This window comes from Protobothrops mucrosquamatus, unplaced genomic scaffold (assembly GCF_001527695.2).
Source record: "Protobothrops mucrosquamatus isolate PMUCROS unplaced genomic scaffold, P.Mucros_1.0 scaffold1071, whole genome shotgun sequence".
Classification (NCBI taxonomy): Eukaryota; Metazoa; Chordata; class Lepidosauria; order Squamata; family Viperidae; genus Protobothrops; species Protobothrops mucrosquamatus.
Window position 1 is genome coordinate 268,012 of NW_015387299.1, and position 20,798 is coordinate 288,809.

Consider the following 20,798-nt stretch of genomic DNA (forward strand, 5'->3'; position numbering starts at 1 on the left):
CTGCATTGGAAAACCACTATCAGCATATAAAGAATCTCAGGGCACTGACTGGATGAATGAAAGGGAGTTCCACTTTCTCATTCTTGAGGAACCCTGCTAGCCCATAATTTAAGTCTAGAACAACTGAATGGTTTGGCTAATTTTTTATTCTGAAATAAATGAGGAAGCAGTTTTTTCAAACAGGATGGATATGCATGGATGCAAATGTATGTGCAAAAGTGCAAAAACACTCACCACTAGTAGAGGCATCACTGAGATTTAACAGACCTCCTCCTAACCCTCTGTAACTATGGTAACTGTAGGTCCCATTTCCATTGATGTACAGTACCTCCTGTGTACTGGAAACAGCTGATGTTGAATATGTGACCTGGGTTGGTTCCTGTTTAAATGGTTTGTCAGCTGGAGCAGTCTCATCCTGCAAGAACAATGTCCGGTGAACAGTGCCAAGTTAGAGGAGCATACATTATACTCTTATTTGATAGAGCTTTTATGAATTATTTTCAAAAAATAAATAAAAAATAAAGTAATACAACCACAGAAAGATTTTAACTGCCAGAAAAAAACATAGGAAGCTCTACATATTCTTTAGCAATTGTTATTATCATAGGGGTTAAATGTATGACCAATTCTATGAATCTGTAGTCTCCATCTTTATTCTATGAAGGATATCTCTGAGAATGGAAGTTTAAAGTGAAACTACAGATAAAACTAAAAGGCAATTATTATTCTGATATTGGTATTTATTTGGCTTGCTATCATGATACCAAGATGAATTGTATAATGGAATCATAGACGAGAAACATGGAAGAAAGAAACATCATGAGGCATTGCATTTAACCCACTGCCAAACTCATTTTCTATCTGAACCAAGAGGCATTCATTCTCATGTCTGAATGATAGATCACCCTGGCTATATTTCAGAAAGTATCATTAAGATGACTACTATTCAGCTTTCTGGTGCATGGAATGCAAACATTCAGGATTTGGGACCTCTTATTATTCCATACATACCTGAACTCCCAGCAACCCAAATGGCAAATGACAAAGGTTCCTACTCATGCTATACACCATTCAAAATTAATGTTAGATCAATTATCTAAATCAAACTTATCTCAATTAATACAACCAACATCAATAAAGATAATAATAAATAATTGACAAAATAATTGTGAAAAAATAAATTATCAATAAAATGACAAAATTACCATCAGTCAATAAGAAAAGGCAGCCTGAAACAGCTTACATCTTGCAACAAAAATTTTAACGCCATCAAACAACAACATATGCCTTCCCCATGTCCTTGGGAAGGATTTAATAGATGGATAAAAATGCTAAATTCAGTCTACATATCTGGCTGACTGCAACAAACCATGATAATAACAATAATTGATTTTATTTGATCAGTGGCTGCAGCAAAATTTCACAAACTGATTACAAGCAGCGTCATGCCCAAGTTGTCCGAATTATTCATTGGAAACTTGCCAGAGGTTTGGATTTGAATGCAGTAAAAACTACTGGGACCATCAAGTTGAGAAGCTTTTGGAACAAACAAAACAGACAGGCCTCTTATTCAGAACCCGTTCGATATACCAATTAAGGTGGAGCAATACCTAAAGGACTTCTGTTGTATCCGGAAGCATTTAATTTATCAGACTTTTCTTAGACCCTAACTTAATAACTATTATATCCTTGGTTAGGACTTCAATTCTTAAATTTCCACCACTCTTAGTCTGCGAATCTAACTGAAGATTACAGACACAAAACAACAAAAGAAAGAAGAAGAAGAAGAAGAAGAAGAAGAAGAAGAAGAAGAAGAAGAAGAAGAAGAAGAAGAAGAAGAAGAAGAAGAAGAAGAAGAAGAAGAAGAAGAAGAAGACTTTAGAATTCAAAAAGACAAACATCAGCCATAAAGCACCCCAGACTTAACAATTGATAAGAAAAAAATAGAGAATAATTGGCTGTTGTTAAAAGTCAACTTCTATGTCATATAATTACAATTTAAGAAGTAGGCATAACTTCCTTTAAAAGTGGGTGCAATGTTAAAGATAAATATTCAAAGTGTAATGCTACAATTTTAGGAGGAATCTTTAATCATCACACATAGTTAATCTAGAGTGGTATAGGAACTTCTTGTATGTCACAATATCCTGCATTGTCACAATAACCCCTGTAAAAAGATTTTATGAGGAATAAATGTTTTATATTGGTTCTTCTCATGTGGATATTAATTGCTGGGGAAAAATAGAACTGGCCTGGGAATGAACTATACTGTCCACTCAATCTAAAATAGAATTACAGATAAGATTGTAGCACCATGAATACAACATCATAGCAGCACTAACAATTGCATGTAAATTAATTGCTACTGAGATTATTGAAAATTGTTATGATACACAAATGCAATGGGTATAGGTAGTGTATGAGGTAAATTGTAATGTTTAGTGCATTTCTGAAATTTAGATGGATAATCTTAGACACCCTAGTATATCAGGAATTTCCTGTTTTGAAAATTATTTTATCATTACCCATCATTGGAATGCTAATACTATATAATACAGGGATCTATTATCTACAGTTATTAGACAAATGAAGCTTGTTATGGAATAGTACCTATATTCAAGTAGCTCTGTTTTCGGGGTAGTAAAGCCTACCCCGAAAATAAGCCCTACCTTGATTTTTGGGGGTGGGCCTAATATAAGCCCTACCCCAAAAATAAGCCCTAGTTTTGGGGCGAGGCGCATGCCTAAAAATCAAGCTACGGTGGGAGTGGGGGGTAGAGCTGCCCCACACGCCCCGCACCCATTCACCTTGCAGCCAGGCCTCTCCTCGCTGGCCCACTTCTTCTGCGGCGTCTTCTGCAGCCAGGCCTGCATTTCTCAGTCACAGGCCTTTCCGGAAGGCCACTTCAGCTGAGAACCAAGCTATGGATTGAATCCATAGCTCGGTACTCGGCTGCAAAGGTCTTCCAGAAAGCCCTGACTGCAAAATGCAGGCCTGGTTGCAGAAGATACCACAGAAGAAGTGGGCCAGCGAGGAGAGTCCTGGCTGCAAGGTGAGGCCTGGCAGCTGCAGAATGAAGCTGCTCCTTCAGTCCCAGAAGAAGTGGGCTGGCTGGGCAGGGCTGTCAGTGCCAGAGTTGAGTATAAAAGACACCCCTTGAAAATAAGACCTGGTGCCTCTTTTGGAGGCAAAAAAAAAGACCCAGTCTTATTTTCGGGGAAACACGGTATTCTATGTATCTGTATGTGTGATATAATTTGCAACTCAGGCCATCCTGAATCTTGTAGCAAAAAATGTCAGTACAAATATTGAACAGCAACAAGCTTTTGGCAAATTTGCAACACATTCATTCTGATCCAAGAACTAAAGAGGTGCAATTTTTGATGTAAATGGAAAGGCACATTCTTATCCAAGTCCATTAGTTGCTGTATATGACCAGCTATGCAAATGGGGATTGGGGGCATTTTCCTTAGTATCCTTGGTCTGATTGGACAATGCAGGTTTTTTTGCATATAATCTAGTAAAGAACCATCTTGACATAATGTTGTGTTTTCTATTAGGTTTAATTCTTCTGGGCCTGACCCAGTTTAATTTTTATGAGCAATAAACTTAAAAGCTCAAATTACAGCTGAGTGTTTTGGCATAATCAGAGTGGCCAAGAATTTCTTTCAATTTCAGTAAGGTTACAAAGTTGATGTGATCAGTAGAGATGGAAAATTTTATTTCTAAGCAGGGACTAGATGCTGTTTGGCTGTTGATTTGGTTCATTAAATCCCATTAACATTAAGTGTTCGGGGAACATTATCTGAATAAAAATGCATTAACCCTCCAAGATCATGTGCTACTTAAACAGAAGAGCTCAGTATGCTTCAACTTACATAAAATAAAGTTCCAGTATGGATAGCAGCCAATACTTATAACTACAAGAATATATGGAGTACTTTTTTAACACAAAATTATAGGTGTGTCTTCAAGAACGTGAAAGTAATCCCACTGAATCAAATCAAAAACCTCTCCAGGTTAATATTCTACTCCCAAACTGGCCAACCAGATGTCTACAGGAAGCCAAATGTTATCTAGAATGTTTGTGATACAAATGTTATTTAGAAGCATGCTGCCTCTCACCCTAGAGGTCATTGACAGTGACCATAACTAGTAGATTTCTCAAATAAAGTTATTTCAGATGGTTAATAATTTGCTTCGCCATTTTATGCGCTTTCCCAGTTTTACAGTATCCTTTTCAAAGCAGGCTGATTGTACTACCAACAGCTTTCCAAGCAGGGCTGTTCCTTTCAAATTCTCTATCAAACAGCAAATTAGGAATGGAAACACATCAGGGCACTCTACCCCCTGCTCCTCCAGAGTTGCAGACCGGCATTGTTTTCGTTTTGAACACTTCCCAGAGCTACTCTGAAATAGCAGCCAACACCAATCTGGAGAGCTATGGCAAAAGAACAGTCAGTCTGATTCTTAGAAACAGGGTAAACTAGAAATTCAGGTTAATGAGGGCAGATATGATATTGTTGCCATTACGGAAACATGCTGGGATGAAACCCACAAATGGAACACACAGCTAGAGGGATTTAAATTATTTAAAAGAAACAGACCAAATAAAAAGGAGGCGGAGTTGCTCTATATGTAAGAAATAACTATATCTCTACAGAAATAGAGCACAACAATGATGAAAACGGTCTTAAATGCATTTGGATCAATATAAAAGGAGGAAAAAACAACATTACCATAGGTGTGTACTACAGGCCACCCAACCAAACAGAGGAAATAGATGAACTTTTTGCTAGTCAGCTAACTAAGGTATGTAGGAAGCACATACTAAAACCAAATGTACAGGTATAGTATAGGGGGTACCTTGCTCAATAATAGTAACTGTGAGAGGGACCTTGGAGTCCTAGTGGACAATCACTTAAATATGAGCCAGCAGTGTGCTGCAGCTGCCAAAAAGGCCAACACAGTGCTGGGCTGCATTAACAGAGGGATAGAATCAAGATCACGTGAAGTATTAACACCACTTTACAATGCCTTGGTAAGGCCACACTTGGAATACTGCATCCAGTTTTGGTCACCACGATGTAAAAAAGATGTTGAGACTCTAGAAAGAGTACAGAGAAGAGCAACAAAGATGATTAGGGGACTGGAGGCTAAAGCATATAAGGAAAGGCTGCTGGAATTGGGTATGTCTAGTTTAACGAAGAGAAGGACGAGGGGGGACATGATAGCAGTGTTCCAATATCTCAGGGGCTGCCACAAAGAAGAGGGACTCAAGCTATTTTCCAAGATGCCTGAAGGCAGGACAAGAAGCAACGGATGGACACTAATCAAGGAGAGAAGCAACCTAGAACTAAGGAGAAACTTCCTGACAGTTAGAACAATTAACCAGTGGAACAACCTGCCTCCAGAAGTGGTGAATGTTCCAACACTGGAAGTTTTTAAGAAGAGACTGGACAACCATTTGACTGAAATGGTATAGGGTTTCCTGCCTGAGCAGGGGGTTGGACTAGATGAGCGCCAAGGTCCCTTCCAACTTTATTATTATTATTAAATAGGTAATTGGCTCAAATGTCTTGCTCTGAGGGCTCCTTTGCCAGAACAGTTTATTATGGTCATTGTCTGCATAGATTGCTGTACCCTAGAAACAATCTGGCCATTATGGAGATGAATACAGAGAAGTGAAGCAGTGATTAGTTATGCCATTTTAGGTAGAAAATGCTTTTGCGTTGCTGTCAAGTGTAGTTACGCTAAAGATGTACATGCAATTATATATTAGTACAGCTTTGTTTCAAGTTTTGGGTGACTTTAATTTTTCCCACTTTATATACTCATACATATATTAATATATTCATTTTCTCTTCATTGTATCAGAGATAGCAGATAGAGAGTAAAATGAAGCACATACATTGTTTTACTAGCTTGCATTAAAAAAAATGATTAGAAAGTCTTAACCTTAATGAGATTTCTTAAAGTATAATGTCAGCACAGACAGAAAAAGATTGTACTTTCTAAAAGAATAGCAAAGAAAAGCTGTGTTTATGTGAATTCTGGGTATAATCATTTCTGAAGTATTCACAGTTTAATTGTTCACATGAACACAGTATCAAAACCTAGAGTATCTTGACAACACTGAAGAGTCTAAATTTGTCCTTACATAGAAATAGGCAAACGTTTTGTATCTGAGATGCTAAATATTCAGTGATTCCTGTATCATGTATTGTGATCCTCCCTATTAATTTTTAAAGAAAAGAGAAACAAAATACTAATTAGCTCACTTTAACATCCATTAAAAACCGAAGCAAATAAAAATACATTAATTATCCACCTTTCAACAAGCAGTACAGAAAGCATTCTAACCCATTTCTGAAGATAGCTCTATAGGTAAAAAAAAGAGAGAGAGAGAGAGAGAGAGAAACAAGACTCATCTTGTGTGTCCATCAATAGTGGTAATGTCGGCCAACAAATAGGAGGCACCTTTCTCAGGCACTGTATACAAAATCTGAAAGTCCCTGATTCAAAAACCCAGACTCTGTAAAGATGTTCATATAATAACATTTTATTTACAGATGTTATCAATTATTTTTGCCTGCTCTTATTAGATAATTTAGTTAAGTGATTTTAGACTTTTACTTTTAACCAGTCTGAGTGGTATATACAATGTAATACACATGTATTACAATGGCATAGTTTTGTATTTAAATAGAATAAAAATGTGATCTTTTTTACAACTTTGCCCATGACATTTCAAAGATTCTCAGTGAAGCAATGGAGATGTCGTTATTTACAGTATATGCTATACAGTAGCTATTCATGTCTGTTATTTTACAATAAAATATTGACAATGAGATTTTCAATGTGCAATGATAAACAATTTTTTAAATTTTCACAAAATGCTTTCAAGTCGTGTTACAAATTTGCCTTAATTATAGACAATTGAGTACATGGGAAATCAAATATTGATTGAAATCTATCTATTTTCCTATTCCTACTTCTCTCCTGTTTCCTCCGATACAAACGGAAGAAGTTTCCTGCCTTTTTTTAAAGAAAAGTTACTCAAAACTGTATGAGTAGACTGAGAGTCCTCTAATTATATTATATCACTCATACAATATTGCTTTTGACTGGAAAAAAAACAATAGAGTCTTTAAGAAAATTATGAGAAAAATTGCCTATTATTTCTTTACAGATTTTACCATTCTATGTTTATTTTTGGGGTTTTTTTTTGTTCAGACAACTGACATCTGAACATGCATCTTATGTTCCCCATTCTCATGCACATCACCGTACCTGCTGCTGTCGGTCTAATCGCATGCGCTTTGCAGCATTTCTGCTTTCACTTTCACAGGCAGAAGCTAGGATACTCTCAGCTACTGCAGAAGTAAGATGTGAGGGAATGGGTCTTGACTATGGAAAAAGAAAAGAGAGAATATAAAAATTATTATTCATAATAATGTGGACAAGCAGTCAATAGGCATCTACTTAATTTATTTCAACAAAAACTAGAACTAATGACTATCAAAACTGAAAAGTGAAAATTGGAGATTACACCTGCAATTCATCCACAGATCCTCAGATATGTCTTTCTTCTTGCATATTTTCATGTGGACTGTCATACATAACTATAGGAACAATTCATTTTGAAGAGGCATCCTTGATATATCAACATTTCATCAACACTGGTGAAATAGTGGCTAAAATATTGAGTTTTGAATTCAAAACTTCCTAGTTTCTTACCCTTGCCATTAATGGAATGGCACTCCCTCCCAACTCCACTAATTCAGTGCAATACATGAATAACAATGTTGACTCAGTTGTAAGGATTACAATTAGATAATGGGTATAAAGGGCTTAAAACAAGTGTGTTATACAAATATTAAATAATTAATAGTATTATTGAAATAATTAATAGTATTATTGAGGTTTAATTAATAATACTACAAGAATATTTTACTACTATGTCCTTATGCCTTTCTCTTTAGCTAGTTTTGCAAATGAAAACCTTCAAAATATGGGACAGCCACAATCTTCAAGCAATTTAATTTTGCTGAAGAAATACTGTATATACAAACTGTATACAGATTTATCCAATGGGTTTTAAGCTTTCCTTAAAGAATAATAAAAAGGTGTTTGTAACACTTTTTTATTACAATGACAAACTGTAATCGTACTATATTACATATCTTAACCCTTTAAGTATTATCTTCAAAAGCTGTAAATTACTAGTTTCGACACAGATCAGTCATTAACATTTTTATAAAATCAAATATTAATGGAATATCATTTTCATCATTAATGAAATTTTACTCATGTATTCATCTTTCAAAAAAAATCACTCAGTTGAATACCTATACAAACGAAATGTAGGTAATATTTTTACTCCCAGGGTTAATTTGGAGTCAAATCATAAGTTGAGTGTTAGACATGTAAACACGCACATATATCAATAGAACCCTTCTAACAATCTTCCTACAGACAAGTCAACATGCCACTCAAGTATTAAGTAAGAGTTGTCTGTCACAGATGTCCTTTGCACATTGCAAATGGCTACAGGGAAGCAATTATTTTAAGCAGGGTCAATGAGAATAGGGGGAAAAAAACCTCTCACTGTTCTGTCCTCTACTAATACTGCAATTTATTTCCCATCATAATAGTCTATTCTTCTCAGTATCCATATGACTAAGAGAAATCAAATAGTATAAGTCATCATGCTGGAGAAGTTTTCTTTTTCTGTATAATAGATTTCCCTAATAGCTCCTAAATTCTTGGAGGGAATCACAGGGGCTACAACTCCTGCAAGAGGACCTCAGCTGCCCATTTATAGAGATTGTATGCTTCAGGAAAATAATGCAGATTCTGTTTCTATACTGACTTAAACCTGCTGGTTCTAGTTAATTGTTGCAAATGTGAACTATTTCATTTGAATACGAAATATATTGAAATTGGCAATTCAATAATAAATTAATTTTAGTACTGAAATATAATGGATAAACAGGAAAGAGAAGACTGAGTTTAACAAATTAAAATGAAAGTCTAATTAGCAGTGGATTTTATTAAAGATTATTATATTTTCATATTTCCAAGATAAGAAATGAGTTTCACCACATAAGGGATACCATTCTGCCAAAGATAAGTACTCTTAAAATTCATCTAGTTACATTGTAATTAGTCTTCCCTCTGAAATTATGGACTTAGAAATACTTACTTTGATTGGGCTGGACTTTAAATTTTAAAATAATAGGCATTCCTACTATAGCAAATACAGCAAATGAAACATAACATGAATGTATGGAAGTGCAATGCTCACAGATTCAGGAATGAATTGTTTCATTCTTCTCCCAAATCATACTGTTCTAGGGATGGTTTGACAGTTTCTAGAAATAAATGCTTTCAATTAGAGTAACCAGCCCAGAAATTACCCATTCCTGTCATTAGGAATGCCATCTTGAACTTTTTCTATTTCAAAGGAAAGTAACATACAAGATTTGGTATGGTCTAGAAAGAGAATGGATAACACTCTGGAATTATTTGAAACTTTGTCTTCCCCAGTCCATGAAATTTGCATAAACTTACCTAAGAACTTTCTATTACATACACACTCATTTTATTTTATTATTTTTAAAGGTTTATTGTTTAAAAACAGAGAAAGGCAGATGTTTTGTAATGGAAAAGTCAACTATAGTCCAAAGGAGAAAATCATTCAAAAGTAAATTACTCTTATTCACTTGAAAATATTCTGCATATAAACACATGCACACACTCTCACTCACATTCAGACACTCCTAGATGTTTGCATAAACTTCAACATTTACAAAATATAGAGTATTGAAAAACTTGGAGAAAACATATAGTATTCTGGAAATAAGGAGCTACAAAAAAGTAAAATTTATTTAGAAAAATTAAACTTTACTATTCTGTATTTTGTACCTTTCTAAAATAGAAGAATTCACCTCACTAAATTTCTATGATTATATAAACAGGTAGGCCTTCATTGAACTTTATAAGTCATTCAGGTTCTTATTGGATCATTTTCTTCCCATATAAATCAATAATGATCTTGACAGCTGAACTTCCAGTATCAGGGACAATAACCGTAACAAAGTAAGTATTACCTTTTGAAAGTTCAAGATTTGATATTGCATTAAGATTTTTACTTTGGTGTTATTACTTTTGATATTAATGATTGAAGAGTATGAATGTTGGTGGAAATATTAATAAATTAACAATTTAGCAGTATGTATGTTCATCTCGTGTATTACTACCTTATTTAAATAAAGTCCATGTGCAAGTCATAAAATACTAGGAAGGCAAGCTTTCTTTCATACTTTTAAATGACTGTCCTGATAAATTACTTGACCTCAAAATCTGTCATTTCTGTTAGAAACTAATTGAAATTTGTGATGACTTTTTAGCACTGCATATATCTGCACAAGTACAATATTCTGTCAAAAAATCCTTTGAATTTTCAAAAATTGCATATATCATAGGTCCAGTAATAATATCCAAATTCTTACATTGAGAAATCCATTACTTATAGTCAAATTTAGAGATCTATGAACAACACACAGACACAAATGTAATATTATAATAATTATAATTAATTAATTATAATATTATACATTATACTAATATATTATCTACAAATGTAATAAATATCTGTATGTAGTATCTTTTCCAAACATAAAAGAAAGGGCAAATGCACAGGTTTAGATTACAATAATTACATTTAAGGCAGTTATTGGTCCATGTCCAATATTTCTAAAACCAGGTTTAAAAATGAAATCTTATGTGTACCATATTTTTACCTGAGGGTACACAAAATAGGACATATGTAAAAAAATTAAGTATATTTTCAGGTTAGAATGTAAATATGTTTATGTTCTATCAGTTCAGTCTTTTAAATAACATGTTTCTCTCACATCTATATCCTCTAAATGTGTTCTAAAATATATCTTTATTATCAGTGTTCAGTAATTTTGGCAGTGAGATATAGAGCTGTTTATATATAGTTAAACTTCAAATGTCTAAAACAAAGATATCAAGTTAAATCAACAGAATCAAAACTACTCACCAACATGCTGCTATAGAATTAAGAATGCAAATTGTATCTTGAGAAAGTTGTGGCATGTATTTTAAATATTCATAATAAGAGACATGCAATTCAAATGAACATAATGTGCATATTTGAACAGCATTTTCAGTACAAACTAAGAACAGCACTGCACTCTGTTGGATGTCCCAATATTGTTTTATTTTAATGTTGTCTCATACCACTAGCAAATTGACATATATTGATGTTATCATTTTGCAACATTGCACTTGATAGCAGTTTCAGTGTTTTTTAATTCATGTTGCACATGAAAAGAAGTATAAGAAGCAAAATGTCAGTAAGTAATTATTAGCAAAATGAAGGAGTGCAACCACAGCTGAATATTTTGAAAATAGACCTTTAGATGAAATAAGCCACAGATATCAGGTTTAGAGCATTTATGCTCTACATGGTTATAAAGCAACAATAATTTTCCAATTTCCAGAAAAATGGTAATCACAGAATGAAAAGAAGCAACAAATACTTTCTAGCTAATTAGAAAGCCCCCCCCAAAAAAAGCTGCATCCATGTACATAATACCAACTTGTGATCCAATTTATTCCTGTTACAGTGAAATGGGGAATGCAACATGCAAATTGCATACATAATTTGACAGGGCAAAAGTAGGCAATATAACACATGTATCTCTTTAGATATTTGTGTAGGATTTCCTAATCAGTGTGGGTTATTTTTTCATGAGACAGATGTTCATACAAAGCTGATGTTTCATAAAGGGAGGGTGATGAGAAGAGAGGTTTAGGAAACAGCCACTATCAAAACGTAATGGAGAATATTGTGAAAGGAATAGAGCTGAAGAAGTTTCTTGGATGAGAAGCGAAACATCTTCAAAGAAAAACAAGAAAGTCCAATTGCCTCTTGAAAAAGCATCTTTGGAACATTGATTATTTTAACTCAGTTTTCAATTAATCAAAAATTACATATTCCTTTTAAATAAAATGAGATTTATTTAGAACTTTGGGTATGGATTTATATTTTTATGAAATTGTGTTAATGTTTTTTCATATTCTCATCATATGAATAATTCTACCAAAATTTAGAAAAGGAGTCCTAAAATATAAATTAAACCTGTTACTAAGTGTGTTTCATTCAATTCATAAGTATTACACAAGCATTACCACATTTCTGCCCTTATGGGTTGGTGCCAGCAGTCCTCATTCCAATCCTTTAATTTATATTTGCTGCAAATACTGTATATGCAAGATTATTCTCAGCCAGAAATACAAACATGTTACAAGCAAGTCATGACTGCTGAGTCAGATTAATTAATCTTCACTTCTGCTTCTTAAATTAGTGAGATGACATCTAGTCAAGCTTGACTCCTTGTGACTTCATAACAAATGTTCACCATCTTTTCCTCATCTGTATTCTTCCAAAGATTTTCCCATGATTTCTGTGATAACATCCACATACATCAGATAATGCATTGAGGGAAATAGAAGTCTCCCACTTCTATTTACCTCAGCTGTGTGAAACATTGTCATTTTTCTATACTCACACCAAATGCCCATATACATAATTGTTAATTTCTAATTGTCAGCCCAAGGGAGCAGTCAGTTTTCATTTGTTTTTCCTGTATCCTGTGCTACTATATTCTTAGCAACCGTATTTGTTATTTCTCACTCTCTTTTTCAAGACTTATCCTTCATAGCTAATTACTCTTGAAAAGATGATTGCTTTAACTGTTCAGATCTTTGTGGTCAAAGAAATATCCTTATCCTTTACAAATCTTATGTTACTTTGTCTTTCTCCTTCAGATTAATTTTCTCCTTATTTCTCCAGCACATTGTTAATCTTTATAATTTAGCTAAAGAAACCAGTTACCATTCTTACTCCCCTGTCAACTGTAAATTCATTAAGTATGTTGGTTGACATTAACTTTGTCTTTTTAATATTTAATATTAACCCAGATTTTTCACTTTCTATTTTTACCCTCATAATGAGCTCTTCTATTAAGGCTAATAGGTATGGCAGAACACCTGAGTTTTCTCCTGGGAAAATAGTAAACAATAAATAAATCTGGAGAAACAGTCTGATTCAGAATAAGATAAAAATAAGGATAAATATTCTTTGTATATCTGTTTATCTTACATAGCGAATACACTGGCTAAATGGTAGGATTAGAAAAGATGATAACCAGAAATAAAAATGAAGCTAAAACATTTATAAAGTATATAAATATATATATATATAAATATATACTTTGTTAGCTGAAAATAAAGACTTAGAAAAATCTAGTAAGACCATACCTCGAATACTGCAACCAATTTTGGTCACCATACTACAAAAAAGATGTTGAGATCTTGGAAAAAGTTCAGAGAAGAGCAACTAAAATGATCAAAGGCCTGGAGACTAAAACATATGAAGAACGGCTGCAGGACTGGGTTTGACTAGTCTAAAGAAAAGAAGAAACAGGGGCGACATGATAGCAGTATTCCAATATTTGAGAGGCTGCCGCAAAGAAGAGGGGGTCAAACTATTCTCCAAAGCACCAGAGGGCAAGACAAGAAACAATGGTTGGAAACTGACCAAAGAGAGAAGCAACCTGGAATTAAAGAGAAATTTCCTAACAGTGAGGACAATTAGTTTGTATTGCTATGTCAGAATGGTCATTTTGCCATACCCCCATCCAAATGTGCCCTCCATAAAAGCCTATGCATGGGACCTGGTCAAAGGTTACACTGCTTTAAGTATTAGAATGATAATGAGAAAGAGAATCAATCTCAGTCCAGCAACTATCAATGAACTGAAATGATGGGGGCAGTAATCCAAGATATCTGAAAAGCACTAGGTTAGATTATTATTATTATTATTATTATTCGAATTTATATCCCGCCCTTCTCCTTACGGACTCAGGGCGGATAAAGTTGGATTAAACTTGGAATGAAAAAACCAAATATATATTCCATGTATGACAAAAATAGTTTATTAAAAATGCTATCTCACCTTAAAACATATGTCAGAATATACTGAAACAATGTTCAGACCACATTCACCACAGTTCAACATTCCTATCGATCTATCTTGCTGCTTCAGGTTAGTAAAGATCATTCATTTACTTCTTATATTAAAGAAATTAATAAAATGTTGTAAAAGTTAATCAACCTCCTGGACTTTTCATTCCTTTGCTTTCTAATTTCAGTTTGCATTCTATGCCCATATAGCAATAAAAACAGACTTGCCTATTATTAATTTGCTGTAAAAATAATTTTAAAATGTTGAATTTATGAAACAGAAAGGCATATTAACTATTCTATAATTTAGATGTCTGGTTCCTGAATGGAAAGGAGGGGGGACTGAAAAGTAATAGGTAGATCCAAATGAAAGTCAATTTTCATTATTATGAGTGGGTGGTAGAAGAGATGGGTTTCTTTTTCCTCTGCCCTCTATGTGATGGGACCAGTGTCCAGTCCCTTCTGGGCTGGCATCATCAGGCAACATTTAGAAGAGATGTACTGCTATTTATTCATCTTTCTAACAGCACTGATTATCACATCCTACCAAATACTCAATAAGGGGGATTCCCTCTCTTTGATCTTAAATGTATATAGGCAATTCTTCCTCTTGGACATCATAATTGGCAGATTGCTATCCTCCTCCCCTTGACAATAAGATCCCTGTCAAAAAAGATATTAAAGATATAACTTAAAGTAATTCTTTCAGATATTTGAAGACCATTGTAGTTGCTATCATGGTTCTACATCTATGTAGTACTAAAACTCTTATTCCTATAACCTTTAACTGGGAAAAACAATGCATCATAGGACAACAATTTTTGAACCAAAGTACCTCAACTGAAATTATATATATAACACATCCAAAATCTGGGATCCATGATTCCCATATAATTGAAATTTAGCAAATTTTAGAAAATATTTTATGATATAAAATGATCATTAAAAGGTTTATGACATAATACAATTGTCATAAAATATTTCCTGGGCTGATCTTTGACTGTGCTATAGTGTTCAATATGAACTATTTTCAGTTTATATTTCTAAATATATCCCAATAGTCATAGGTTGTCTAGTAGTCATCTTTTCTGAAGTTTAAATATGTCAGGTCCTTCAAGCAATCTTCACAGGACTTAGTTTCTATTCCTATGATCATCTCATTGCCATTCCCTGTATTGTTTCACTTTATCTGAATGTTGCCCAGAACTATAAACAATAAAGTAGGTTGTGATAAATGCAATGCAAACCAGAATCACTACTTTTCATAAGTTGAAACTATTTGTTTATGTAGTCTTAGACTGCATTTGATTTTCTAGTAAGCATCCGAGCATTTGATTTTCTGGTAGTCATCCTTGATTTTCTGGTAGTCACCCAAGCATTGATTTCCATTAAGTTTGCAATCAGTAACCATTCCAAGGACTTGCCATTGAAAGTTAAAATTTGGTGAGATCTGTTGAAGGCCGCTAGAAGCCTTATCTAAGAGTTGTTGAATGCCTTACTGAAATCTAAGCATACTATGTCCACAGCATTTTGCTGGTCTACTAATTATAGTCACTTTGTCAAAGAATGAAATAAAATTGGCTTGGCATGATCTATTTCTAACAAACCCATGCTGGCTTCCAGTTATAACAGAATTTAAACGGACCATTTAAATATATTTAATTATCTTACTGGACATGTTATCAAATGGTTAGGTAACAAAGCCATAATTTTGGCTTATAAAAATGCACACTTGGCTATCTTTAAGATCTTTATTCTGAGGCTAGAGACCACCCACTTGTGATTTGTTTAAACTTATTCACTGCAGACAAATTAAATTTCAATTTCAATTTAAAAAACAGATAAGTTAAATTTAAACTTCAATTTAAAAAACCCTGAATATCACACAAATGTACAACAAACCCAAATTGGCTGTTTTCTAGCCACATCATTTAGTAAGCAATCAATGAAACATAAAGAAGATTTATTGATAATCTATTATTATGGATGATTGAATCATTTGAATAAGTCTGTTGATTTGAACATAATCTTAAAAATAATTTTGATTGCTCTCTTTATACTATGCTTCAGAGATTAAAATTCCCAGTAATCTACAAATATGAGGACCACCAGTTCACCTAAACAAATTCTCTGCATTATATGAAGTTGACTTTATTTAAGTTTTCAAGTATGTTTACAGTAATTGGAACAGAAGAATATATAAAATTGATTTCTTTATGTCATGTCTTTCTTCCAGGAGCTCTAGGTAATATACAAGCCATCCAATTCTTCACTTTTTCCCCATAATCCCCATGCAATAGGTAGACCTGAGAGTGAAGGAAAGTCCTAAAGTCATCCAGTGAGCTTCTGTGGCTAAAGGTATATTTGAATCAGGGTCTTCCTGCTTCTGGTTCAGTTCCTTAACCATTGCACCACATCAGCACCAGGTAACAACATTTATCCATTGAGCCCTACCAAGTCCTGTATTTGTATAGTCAGGCAGCAGCAGGCTAGCATAGCAATGGGTTTTTTTGTTTGTTTCTTTTAATTCATGGTTAGCAATGTAGTTGTATGCTTAAAATGTGTAATAAAAATATTTATAGGAGAGAACTTAAGATGATGACAAATTTCCATCCACATTACCATAGTCATGTTTTCAAAACAAAGCTTTTAAAAGAAAACCATCCATCTACAGTAGTTAAGACCCTTTAGTGACTATTAATCATTTATTCTATGTATTATCTTCTCTAAAGGAAGCTACTGTAGATATAGCTACTTCCAGGCTATGCTGATAGGGAAGAAGGGATGTAAAGAATTTACAGGGGAAAAAATCCATTGGTTCCTTCACTCAGCTGTGGTAAGACCATTTGCATATTATTTTTCCCCATTGATGATGGAAGGAATCTTAGATTTTTCTTGTAAACAATAGACCTGAATAATTTCTTGCTATACTTTCTAATCTACAAAGCCTGATACATCTACCTATTTATTTGCATATGGTGGTGGTGCAGTGATGGTGCCGTGGTGGTGCAGTGGTTAGAATGCAGTACTGCAAGCTATTTCTGCTGATTGACGGCTGCCAGCAGTTTGGCAGTTTGATTCTCACCGGCTCAACATTGACTCAGCCTTTCATTCTTCCAAGGTCGGTAAAATGAGGACCCAGATTTTTAGAGGCAATATGCTGACTCTGTAAACTGCTTAGAGAGGGCTGTAAAGCACTGTGAAGTGGTATATAAGTCTAAGTGCTTATTGCTTGCTTATATAACAATGTCTGCATCTTCTTAGTACGTATAACAGTCAGTATGGCTTACAATAATTATGATTATGCAACATTTTGGAGACCACATATTTGTAGAACATGAAACAAGTTACATAAAATTTGTCCAAGAAAGACAGGAAAGTTACCAAAATCAGACAACTGCACAAATATTTTTATTCTATTAAATAATTTAGTCAAAAAAATAAATGTGAAAGTATATTATATTTACTAAATGCCCATGCAATTATTTCAAATTACTCTATATCTCAACATATATATTTTTTTCATCACTCTTAATACCTTGTTTCCCTTGTTTATAACTAGCCATTACTTTTTGTAAAAAGCTTTACAAATGTATGAAATGTGTATAATGATGATACAAATGCAATTAGTAATATTTTCTTTTATTTCTTTTCCTAAGCTAGTAATTTTAGCAAATGTGTTCCTTTATTTTGAACATAACCATCTGAAGTTCTGAAACAGAAAGAAAGAAGAAGGAAGGAAGGAAGGAAGGAAGGAAGGAAGGAAGGAAGGAAGGAAGGAAGGAAGGAAGGAAGGAAGGAAGGAAGTTTCACATATTTCTTAAAATTGCATTTGAAATAAAAAATGGTATTTGAAAAAAAGGAGGGAAGGGTTTGGAGTTTGAATTTTTGGTCTTTTTATAGAAGTGCTAACAATAATAATAATTTGCATCAGAGTTTTTCTTTTTCTTTCTATGTCGTATAAGATACGTTTTGGTATTTGATTTCAGTGAGGCATTTAAATAAAAACATGGTTCATTACAACCACTATCCAACATTCATTTATGTTTTATATATCTCTTTCTCCAAGAAATCTGACAGATTGAAAAAGGCTCTCTATTTTATTTAAATTCATAAATAAATTTGTAAGTATACTTTAAAATATGTTTTATCTAAATGTTAAAAATCACAACACCTTAAAAGTTTGTGCTTGCTTCAACATAATTTTAGATCTTGCACAAGCACAATAGCTCCATACTACTTATTATAGCATATACTTCAGTCACAGTAAAAACTTTGTTTTAATTTATTAAATCATCAGTATCTTTTTTCAGGCTACACAGAACCCAGAGAAAATTGTGTATACCTTAATGAGAATTATTGTGTTCACTCAAGGTTCAAACACTTCTTCCAAATGATTTTTGACAGGACAACCTTAAAGGATAATCAGTAATTAAGCATAGGCATGTAAGGTTACCTATGCATTCTGTTATATAAATGTTAGAATAACGAAAAGATGAAGGAAACTTATTTCTATGTGTTTCGTCCTTTATATCTTGTGGTGCTCTTCCATTTTGATAAATTTATATTAGACATAAATGTGTGCTTTATTTGGCAAAGCATTTCGAATGCATTGTACAAAGGAAAGGGGATTCCACGTAGTATGAAAGGAGGAGAATAACCTCTGACCTGACAGTACCAAAAATACAAATAAAAAGAGACACTAAGATGGAAACAAAATAGTGTCATGGATTTACATATGGGGGTTTTGATGAAAACTAGGGCTGGGTTTTAAATCAAAACTCACCATCTCAAAACCACTCCTTTTCATCCGCCTGCAGGACTTGAGGTAAGTACGTATACGCTTTCTGGCACGCTCTTGATATTCAGGGAATTGTCGCCTGCATGAGTCAATGATAGCCTGGATCTTTTCTTTGGGCTGCTTAGAGATTGGGACCATTCGGTCCAAGTTTTCATCTACAAACAGCCTGACAAACATCTGTTGGTAAGAGGGAGACAGAGGAGAAGGATTTGGAGGGGTACTTGGTTTCTAAGCTTCCTGTCTCAGTTACAGATAGGAAGACTGCTTTTTTAAAATTTAATTTTTAAAAAAACACAGTGAAGAGCTTTGTGATGGAAAGCCAGAAATGTTAAGCAACCAAGGATTTTATTTTAGGACTGACAAAAGACAAGAAAAGATTAGATTATAGTGTATAGAAATCATGAGGAAAATAAAACATAGATTGTAAAAATAAGCACCATTTCATGTCTCTTATTAACAATGTGCTTTGATTGCTTTATTGGTCTGTAGAACCCTTATCTCTTATTCTTCCCCTGTTGTGAACATTTTTTGGTGTGTGTATTGTCATGCAAAATTATATAAAATTTGAAAAATAATAGAAAATAATAGCCGACCAGTGGAATCAACAATCTAGAAGCTCTCTCCCCACTGCCTTCATTTGCTAGACAGACAGACATACACACACATACATACACGTGCACAATACACAGCTGAAATTTCTCCTATAGATGATGGTTAAATAGCTAAATTAGATGAACTTGGTATCTCTTTGAAAATGTTTTCCAGTACAATCCTATACAGTACATGTCTATTCAGAAGTAAGCTCCATTCAGTTCAGTGGGGCTTACTCCCAGGCAAGTGAGTATAGGATTGCAGCCTTTATGTATTTTCAGTAAAAAAGGGAGAAATTCCTTTCCATATTTTTTTAAAATATACACCTGTTTAATTTTCACATTAACCTATAAACATATGCCCCAAATAATAAATAACTAAATAAAATTCCAAAGGACACAAGAAGAATCATATAACTCACATTAAAAGCTTTCAGGCGCTCAGCTTCAACCCCATCAGATTCATTGACTTTCTCAGCATCTTCGTGATCATCATGGTCATCATCATCTTCTTCTCCCCGGTTCAGGGAGAGATCTTCAGCACCTCTGTCCGTGTTTTCATTTTTGCCAGAATCATAGCTTGAATAACTATGGGCAGGTGACTAGAATGAAAGAAATTTTATTTTAAGAAGCCTGCTTGAAGAAAGCATCTGCCTTGCTTTGGAAGGGAAGCAGGAGAAAGAGGAATAAATTCATAGATATATTTCTCTTAATGCTGTAGGATCCAATCTGGGTCGGTCACCGGGACCAGAGGTTTAGCCTTCCGAGCTCTCAGACTTGTGCTGGAGCCCATGCTCAGGGAACTTCTCTCTAGTGGAATGTGCACTATTTTTCTTAATCATCAATAAATACACAATTTAACATGCATGTCACACATTTATAAATGCATAAATTACTAATTGCAGTAACTTTAGAAAATATGAACAAGCCAAGTGACTTTATTGGACATAAAGCTAAATTGAATGTGTAAGAATTAGTGGAATGCTCTAGTTGAATCAAATCCAAATTGAGACAAATTATTAACTACCTTTAATAATTGAGAAAGCTTCAGTACTTATAATAGATTTTTACTACATATAACTAATCTTGCCTCAAAAATATGTGCAAATATATGTCTGTTCTCTGCATAACCTAAAGTTTATCTGTATTGCAGTTTAAACATAGACATTTAAGAATTGTACTGTATTATAAGAAGCAACTTTCCATTTTAAGTTAGCTTTCCCTTTGTTTTCCTTTTCTTTTTCTATATAATATGAAAATTGTCTCTCTTATCCATAGAATTTCCACTAGATAACCATAGTGCTTAGAATTCTGTTGGGGGGTTGCCATATTACATAAAAGAA

General features: G+C 33.8%; 1 protein-coding gene across 3 annotated transcripts in view; it reads right to left on the reverse strand.

Moving 5' to 3' along the window:
• Nucleotides 1-20,798, reverse strand: part of NOL4 (nucleolar protein 4) — a 74,306-nt gene that overhangs the window by 4,432 nt on the left and 49,076 nt on the right. Inside the window, exons 6-9 of one of the 3 annotated variants that reach the window (XM_015820128.1) lie at nt 19,878-20,057; nt 18,851-19,042; nt 7,294-7,410; nt 235-415 (exon numbers count right to left, since the gene is read on the reverse strand). In XM_015820128.1, the coding sequence (XP_015675614.1) occupies nt 235-415; nt 7,294-7,410; nt 18,851-19,042; nt 19,878-20,057 (670 nt within the window). The remainder of the gene's footprint in view (nt 1-234; nt 416-7,293; nt 7,411-18,850; nt 19,043-19,877; nt 20,058-20,798) is intronic. The other 2 variants (XM_015820129.1, XM_015820130.1) reach the window with 2 other exon arrangements.